This window comes from Lactuca serriola, chromosome 1, assembly GCF_051521515.1.
Source record: "Lactuca serriola cultivar US96UC23 chromosome 1, Lser_US96UC23_V15, whole genome shotgun sequence".
NCBI classification, from domain to species: Eukaryota; Viridiplantae; Streptophyta; class Magnoliopsida; order Asterales; family Asteraceae; genus Lactuca; species Lactuca serriola.
In genome coordinates, this window is record NC_136408.1 from 119,550,007 (window position 1) to 119,558,977 (window position 8,971).

General features: G+C 29.9%; 1 protein-coding gene across 1 annotated transcript; it reads left to right on the forward strand.

The window, feature by feature from the left end:
- Positions 1-1,598: 1,598 nt before the first annotated feature.
- Positions 1,599-5,203, forward strand: LOC145097986 (chromo domain protein LHP1-like). The gene is made up of 6 exons (XM_079035680.1): positions 1,599-2,023; positions 2,175-2,200; positions 2,608-2,694; positions 2,906-3,568; positions 4,418-4,478; positions 4,946-5,203. The coding sequence occupies exons 1-6, from the start codon at positions 1,700-1,702 to the stop codon at positions 4,994-4,996; spliced, it is 1,212 nt and encodes a 403-aa protein (XP_078891806.1). The 5' UTR covers positions 1,599-1,699; the 3' UTR covers positions 4,997-5,203.
- Positions 5,204-8,971: the final 3,768 nt, after the last annotated feature.

Consider the following 8,971-nt stretch of genomic DNA (forward strand, 5'->3'; position numbering starts at 1 on the left):
ATAAATAAAAATAAAATGATATTAAATATTTAAATGAAAACTAAGTATTATTAATAGAAAATGTAGTGACGGTAAATATATCTATAGCGACCATTGTTTCAAGTATGTATACAAACATACAGCAATCTACGCACACACCAAAAATCTCATTCTTTCCTTTTATTTAAAAAAAATAATTACATTTTTTATTTAAAATATTTTATTTTATAGATTTGAAAAAATAAATATATTTTTATTTTAATACTTTTTTTTTTTATAAAAATGATATATTTGTTTTCTATAAACAAATCTTTATATTGAACCATTTTTATTATGTAATGATTAGTTTTATTTAAAAGTAAAATATAAAATAATCATGAGAGATGAGAGAATCTTTTAAAAATATAAAAAGTTAGAGTAATTAATATGTCCAACTTTTATAATGATTAGTTTATTTTTGGAAAAAAGTTAAAGTAATTATTAGGGGTTCTTTAAGAATATATAAAAAGGGTCCAAATAGCTAGACCCTTTTGAGAGTCAAAAGTTCTTTTTGGAAAAGTTACAAAAAGTCAGGTTTTCTTAACTTTTCCAAAAAGTTAGTTTTTCTTCTATCTAAAATTGAAAAGCAGCTTTTAAAATGTTTCTACCAAACATCTTTTACCTTTTATCTTTTTCAAAAATGACTTTTGTCTCTTAAAAAGACAAGTCAAACACCCCCTCAATATAAGTTAAAACATATTCTCATACTAGTTGTGAGACCCGTATAGTATACAGGTTGATTAAAACAAAATGTTAAATAAAAACGATTAAATGAAAAGTTTCTTTGAATTTGAAAATTGAAATAACTGAAAATTATGAGAAAAAAAACATGTAAAAAATAAATAAATAAAAATTATGTGTTTAGTTATCAGATCCGTGTAGTAAATGAGTAAATTATAACAAAATGTTAAACACAAAGGTTTAAACTGTAAATTTATTTGAAATTGAAATTGAAATTTAAAATTTAAAATTTAAAATTAATAGTCATTATGGTGGTTTAATTTATAGAAACTAAATTAATGATATATTGAAATTGAAACATGAAATAAATGACAAATAAAAAATAAATATATTTCAAAATTATAACAAAATGACATATGCTAAATTGAATGAAAAAATAATACATAATAAAATCATACTTATTTATGAGGGTTATTTATTAAGGTAGATGTTTGAAATAACATTACCAAAATATAAAAGTAAATATAAAGTAGAACTCTATTTTTTGCATCCAACTTTTAATGCAATATTTATGGTCGTGTAAGTCAAACCAACAGATAATTCCAAACCTGAAACATAAAAGCTAATAATATCTAATATTTGGATATATTATATTGATAGATGTAAATTAAAGCGTGTACTTTTAATTTAAACAAAACAAAAATAATTTATAGTTTTTACAAATATAAAAGTTATATAAAAAACCAAAAAAAAATATATTTTAAAATAGCTTTGAATTATATTTTCTATTTTTATTTTTGACCAATAGCAACACCTTTCACGTGAACTTATTTCAAAATTGGGCCCAAATTCGGAAAACCTTACAAAAATCCCCAATTTCCCACAATTTCCGAATAGTATTAAAGCCACTCACTCAACGATTCTGAGAGAAAAAGGTAAAAGCACTGTGAACACTGAAGAAACACCAAACCCTTCGTCAAATTAATTTCAGACAAATCCGATGAAGGGCGGAGGTAGAAGGAGGACCATAACCTCCGATCTCCGATCACCACCGTCGCACTCGGTCCATTACGAAACAAATGATCAAGAGAACGATCAGGTTCAGTACGACAAGCAGCAACAGTCGATGAACGACGACGACGATGGTGGAAATGAGTACAATGAAGAAGAGGACGAAGAATACGAGGATGAAGATCAATCCGGAGACGTGGATTTCACCGGAGGAGGAGCTGATGGAGGTGAAAGCAACGGTGACAACGAGCGACCTAAGCTAGCTGAGGGTTTCTACGAGATCGAAGCTGTGAGGAGGAAACGGATACGGAAGGTTTATTATACTTTTTTTTTTGTTTGTGTTTCATTGCTTTATTAGTATATTTTCCTTATTTATAACGCTACATTTGGCCTGATTTTGCGGCGCTTTTGTTCTTCGAACCTTCTGTCATCTTCCTCGTCGTGGATTGCTTCGGGAAAAAAAGGGGGAAACGCAGTATCTCATCAAATGGTACGTGACCCTGTTATATCACATGTCATTTTCACATAATTATATCTAGAGAACATATATTTGTTTTAGGGGTTCAATACTCTTTTACTTATAGTTTCAAAACATCAAAATGTTTGGAGTATTGAATCATCCATGATTAGTTCCTGTTCCGATTTCAAACTCAAATGCTAGTCTTGATTTGTTCAAAATGTTAGTCTTGTTTCTTCTGATTTGGTACAAATGTAAAATTACTCTTCACTCCAACCCATTTTAAACCCATGGGGTTGTTGGAATACCTAAAGTCCTAAACATTACATCATGTGAATTGAATCTTTCAATCTTTCATATAAGCATTAATTTCCTGTTGTAAAATTGTAATATGAAATTTTGTTATATGGATTAAAATATTTGTTTATTCTTTAATGAAGGCGTGGCTGGCCAGAATCATCTAATACTTGGGAACCTGTGGAGAATCTCATGTCATGTTCTGATTTCATTGATGCGTTCGAAGAGAGGTTTTCCTTTTTATTACTCCATATTTCTTTTTCTATTAACCTAAATCTATACACACCAGATCTTATCTTGTCATGTCATGTCGTGTCCTGTCCCTCTGTCAGTTGTCTTGCACTGACATTACAAGTTGTACCGTTCTGTCTTGTCTTGTCTTGTCCTGTGTTATCCTGAATGATACACTGTTAATCTTTTCTAATTTTTTAAAACATGAAGCTGGAAATCCAAATCAAACCGTAGACGGAAGAGAAAGCATTCAGCGGGGCCCACACCACAATCAAAGAAAAAACAAAAACAACCGCCACATCAGCGTTCACCAGACGCCACATACGAAGTCCCATCTGTCAAAATCAAAATCATTGAAGACCCTTCACCAATCCCATCTGTCAACAATTCAAACTTCAGTAATGATTCTGGATCTTTAATCCCTTCTCCACAAACTCAAGAACCAAAAACCAAAACCAATTTGGACATATCACTCCCTGAATTGAAACTCTCATCTTCCACAAATCAAGAAAACATGTCTGACTTTGCTATTCATATTCAAGAAGATCGAGCAGATGATGAGGGTAAAAATGGAAATAAGGAAAGAAAAGTTGATGAGACAGAAGTTGTTAGGGTTAGTCCTAGAATTGGAGCTAAAAGGAGGAAATCTGGTGCTGTTAAGCGATTTATGCAAGATTCAAAGTTGGCTGCTCATAATGTTGTGGAAGATGAGGTAAAAGACGTTTGTGCCCTTGGGGATGGTTTGGGTGCTAATGAGATTGTGGGTATTTCTGGAAATTTGAATGTTGTTACCAAGATTTTGAAGCCAGTGAACTATTCGACTTCTATACTTAATGGCATTGAGGATGTGTCTGTGTCCTTTTTGGTCTCGAGGTTTGTGGATTTTTTTCTCTCCCTCTTTATAACCTTTTTTGTTAACAGACTGTGTCTTGTACTGTGTTTGACATGTATTAGACTGTGATTTATGTTAGTAGGACAAGAATCATAATTTTTTTCCTTCCCAAAAAGGTGGAACATGAATTGCTTTCGTAATTTTGTGCAAAAGACATGATTGCCCTTCTCGTTCTCATCATTGAATGTTTCCCTAGATCTTTTTTTTTTCATCCTAAAATGTAGGGATTGTCTGTGAAAAAGACATGATTGCCCTCTTTGTCTTTATCATTGAACATTTCCCTAGAAAAAGTTTTCTAGTCTTTTCATAGTACTTTTTACCCTCTATGGAAAAGACATAATTCCCCTCCTTGTCCTTATCATGAACATTTCCCAAGAAAAGTTTTCAAATCCTTTTCATGTCAAATCTTTGTCACACCCAAAAAAGGTGGGACATGACTTGTTGTTTTGTCTGTGTAAAAAGACATGATTGCCCTCATTGTCCTCATCATCGAACATTTCCCAAGAAACATTGTTTAGTCATGTCAATGTCTTTTTCATGTCAAATCTTTGTCCCACCCAATAAGGCGGGACATGACTTGCTGTTGTCTTGTCTATGCAAAAAGACGTGATTGCCCTCGTTGTCTTCATCATTAAACAATTCTCTAGAAACCTCTATATCTGATTTCCATATCACATGATACTTTTCGAGGGAGAGACACTGTGGGTCAGTTTAAGTGCTCCAGTATAACCATTTATTCGCCAAAAATGTTTATAAAAATAATTAACAATGAAAATTTTTATAACCATTTATTCACTAAAAACATTAATGGTGCAAACTTATATAAACAGGTCAGATGGAGAAGAGGTGGTTGTGGATAATAAGTACCTCAAGGAACACAATCCGCTTCTGGTAAATTTCTCTTCTTGTTTTTGTGGATAAGTTTCATATCAAATGACAAAAATACCCACATTATAAATATATACCGAAATAAATATATGGTTAAATGTAACAAAATAGCAACATACTTTTGTTTATCTATTTATTGTTTATTATAGCATCCTACTTTCATTTCAACATACAATGTTGAAAAAAATGGTATAATTGGGTAAATGAAAATTATTTATTTTATTTATTCATTATATTAAGAAAAAAATGGAAGTACAATGCTTTAAAGAAAAGAAATAAACTAGAAACGTTATAATTAACAAATAAATAAAAGTACATTGGTATTTGTTTCATTTAACCCTAAGTAAAAAATAAATTATATACATTTATTCATTATACTAATCGAACATAATAATTATAAATTATTAATTCCATTGTTTGTTTATTTTTATTTATTAATTAATAATTATTGATAAATGATACAATAACAGCTGATCAACTACTACGAGCAACATCTTCGATACAACAGCCCCTCTGAATGACTGGATTGTGATTGCGTCAGCAGACCTTTTTAATTATCTTAATTTGAAGTTATTTTATTTTGTAGCCAAGGAGCTTCTAACAAAACAGAATAGACAAAATCTAGGCTTTATTAGGATAATTTGTGCAGTAATTAGCCTGAAAAATATATAGATTATCTCTTAGTAATTACATTTTTCGTAATTTTGATTATAACATTCCACTTTTCAGATTGTGTTCGGATGAATTTGATTAGTGTGTTGTGTTTTCTTTCGTGAAAATCAGTTGTGTATATATCTTAACAAAATATGTCATCATATCCAATAAATGTATGTTTTTTTGTGTTTGAAAATGTTTATGTCATGTTGCAACAAATCTGAGATAATAAATGAAAATGGTTTTGTCATATGGCTTTTTCTGGTTTATTTTAATTTTTTTATTTTTCTTTGTATTTTTTGTGGTTTCTGATTTTCTTATATTAAATTCTCATAATTTACAGTTATATATGGAATGTTCTTATTATATTCGTGTAAAGTTATTATTATATTAATTTGAGAATAAATTCAGATAAATGTTACAAACATATTGATTTTTTTTCAATTATTTTATAAAATGTTTAATGTTTATATATTAATATTAAATTTTTATTTTTAATGAACCCGCACCTAGTCAATTTATATGAAAAAGTTGTTTGAGAGATAGTCTTTTGGATTATCACTAGAAATCATGTTAATTTGAGTTCAAAATGGTTTTGTATTACATAGGATTTTGCAAGAGCAAAGAAATAAAACTCAGAATTTGTTTGATTGATTTATATATTAAAGTTTGTTTTAGAGTTTAAGATTTCATCTAAAAACTTGTTATTAGCTTAATGACTTATTGATAAATCAATAAGGGTGTGTTTGGCGTGCCACCGGTAGGTAATAAATTATTTTTTTTCGAACTTTTATAAAATGTCATGTTTGATAAGTCAAAAATAGCTGATAAGTTAGTTTTTTAAAAAGCTACTTAGAATAGCTTTTCAGAAGTTTTTAGAATATACCATTAATTAATTATAATAAAAATATTTTTTTAAATTTCTCTGTGTCATTTTATGTCTTTCAAATAGTTTTTTCTTAAACGTCATTTTTTATCAGCTAACTTATAAGCTTGCAATTAGCTTTTTAGCCAACAACTAGTTTTTCTGCGTTTTTAGCTACCCGTTAGTTTTTCAACTACCAAATAGTTTTGCATCTAGTCTGCCAAATATAACGTAAGTTTTAAAAATGTTCGGCGAAGGAAAAATGCATTTTAAAGGAAAAATGCATTTTAAAACGACTTCTAATTGAGCATTTGAAACTAAGTTTTTAAAAAGTGAGAATTTGTAATTTTTGCAAACTCCTTTAGGTTTATTGACCTATTAACTTTGAAAATGGTCATTATATATATATATATATATATATATATATATATATATATATATATATATATATATATATGCTAGCCAAACATTTTTTTAATTTATTAACTTATTGATTTTTTCGACCACAAAGATAATCCAAATATTTTTTTAAAACGTTTTCAGAAAATAATAAAGTAATAAGTCCTTGCCAATAGTTCTTTTAGATTTAAAAAAAAAATCCCAAATACCCCCAAGTTGTCGGTTAAGACTCTTAAATTTGTTTATAGTTAATTACAATGAACAAAAATAAAAGTAGGTTATTATTTGCTGAAACTGTTTTGAATAATTTATTGTATTGTTGCTATAATCAAGTCAATAGTGAAATAAGTAAAAAAGATATATATATATATATATATATATATATATATATATATATATATATATATATATATATATATATATATATATATAACAAAACTGAAATCTAAGTGGTAGAATTTCAAACAAGATAAATTTTATCATTTTTATATATATGTTGTAGAATTTCTTAAATATTTTTGAACAAATATTTGAAAGTGCATTTTTAAGCATAGATATGCTAGAAAGGAGCTAGATGAAAAAAAGAATTATACATGAATTTTAAGCCAATAATTTCAATTGTTAAAACATTTTAGGTTCATCTTATTAATTTAGGTCGGTAGGTGTAGGTAACATGTTAATGTATGTTACTATACAAAAAGATACTACATAATATGCCATGCCGTCCATAATGTTATAATTGATGGGTTTTAGGCATAAGAATAATCCTATGTGCTCATACAAACCCTAATGCTTGGATCTAGGTTTCTCTATTGTACATGCTTTGAATCCAAGACTAACAAACTAAGATCTAACATATTATAAACTGAATTAGTGTTTATAGAATTACCTTTGATTGTTATATAGCAATAACAATCAATTCCTTGCTTGGATTGGCTTCAAAAGCTTAGTGCCTCAAGTGTTGCACCTCTAATGGAGTCACAAACACCATATGCAACTTGGATGAAGAGGAGAAGAAGAGAGGCTGCCAAAAAACGACTGGAAACCCTAATGGAAGACTTGTCCACGTTTTTTGGGGCATAGGGGCCCTTTATATACATGTAGGATATTAGGGTTTACAACTAGGAAACCCTAATCTGACTGCTTAGGCCCTAAGCAGCCCATGGACTCCTTAAACATATCCCTTGGACGATTTCTAATGGGCTTCCCATAGAATTCGTCCAACCTATATATTATTAGGTGATCCATAGCCCAATTATAATTATCTTATAATTACAACTTCAGTCCCCTAAGTTTAATTAATCTCTTTTAGCCACAAAATTAATTATCAATTAATTCTTGACTAATATTAATTAACCAATATGATTTCTCCTTTAATATATTATTCTCATAATATATTAATAAATCATATTTAAACCTTTCTCTCCTTAAATCATCCTACATATTGCTATGGTGAAGGCAACCCAAAAGGACCATGCTCATAATCGGGTCAAGTACATACCAAAATAGTTATGGACTTAGACACTAATCCAACAGTCTCCCACTTGGATAAGTCTAATAACTATTTTCCGTATGACTTCAGAACCTGATCAGCAATCGTAGCTTTCAAAAGCCGCCGTCAACTCTGATCTTATCAGATAGCGTGTCCTCTAGATAAGGGATCATATATTCCTCCATTCTCAAGATATCGTATAGACAAAAGACATGAATTTCAATCATTCTCTCTATACTGTTTCCCGACTTCCGATTTATGACGACTGACAACAGACTATAATTGAACACATCAACTTAGTCCCAGCTTGGCCAAGTGCTTAGGTGTCATCACTAAATCATCGAGAGGCCCACAGATATCGCTTTTATCCTACTTTGGGTAAAAGGAATGGATAAACTTCGACTCATATGCTCGCTTGCATTTACTGATTGAATCACACACAACAATAAGTTTTATAACACCAAGTTACTGGTGCGTTTACTTATTATCAATGTGTAACCGAACAACAAATAACAACTCACACGTCTCGGTTTCAAGAATATACAATATTATCGTCTCACTAATCACTCGTGATAAATCCATGAAGTGATCCAAGTGAGCGTGGGTTTAATCCAATACTCTAATCTTATCAAAGCACTCATGAACTCTGCAGTAAACTTGTGCCATGTCTAAACACTTCAGATAATCTACAGACAGATTCATGACAGTCTTCTTTCATACCTACTCCCAACGTATGACCGACTGTGGATGTTTGAATAACCTAGTTATTCTGGAAGTCAAAACATGCAAATTGAAACATAACAATAATACTTAATCCTATATGGCCTCAAACTTGTGAGAGTAAATAAAACACTTCTATTTATCCACCATATTGATTGCTTATTATTTATCATTTAATGTTTCGGATAATCAACTTATTACTTGGATTACAACGACAACTGTCCCATGCTCTAAGCATGCACACTTTGTTTCTATGGTCCATGCCTTGTGAAATAGAACAATTGAAAAACTTTTCCAATGATTCTCATTTCACAATTCCTCAATCCCCATTGTTAGTGTAAGAACACAAGGTTCTTGCCACTACTA

Bases quoted from the DNA above. Each gene is read 5' to 3' on its own strand.
- LOC145097986 (XM_079035680.1), top strand. From the start codon at position 1,700: ATGAAGGGCGGAGGTAGAAGGAGGACCATAACCTCCGATCTCCGATCA. The intron at 2,024-2,174 runs GTTTATTATACT...CGGGAAAAAAAG, and splicing joins GGAGGAAACGGATACGGAAG to GGGGAAACGCAGTATCTCAT. The intron at 2,201-2,607 runs GTACGTGACCCT...TCTTTAATGAAG, and splicing joins ACGCAGTATCTCATCAAATG to GCGTGGCTGGCCAGAATCAT.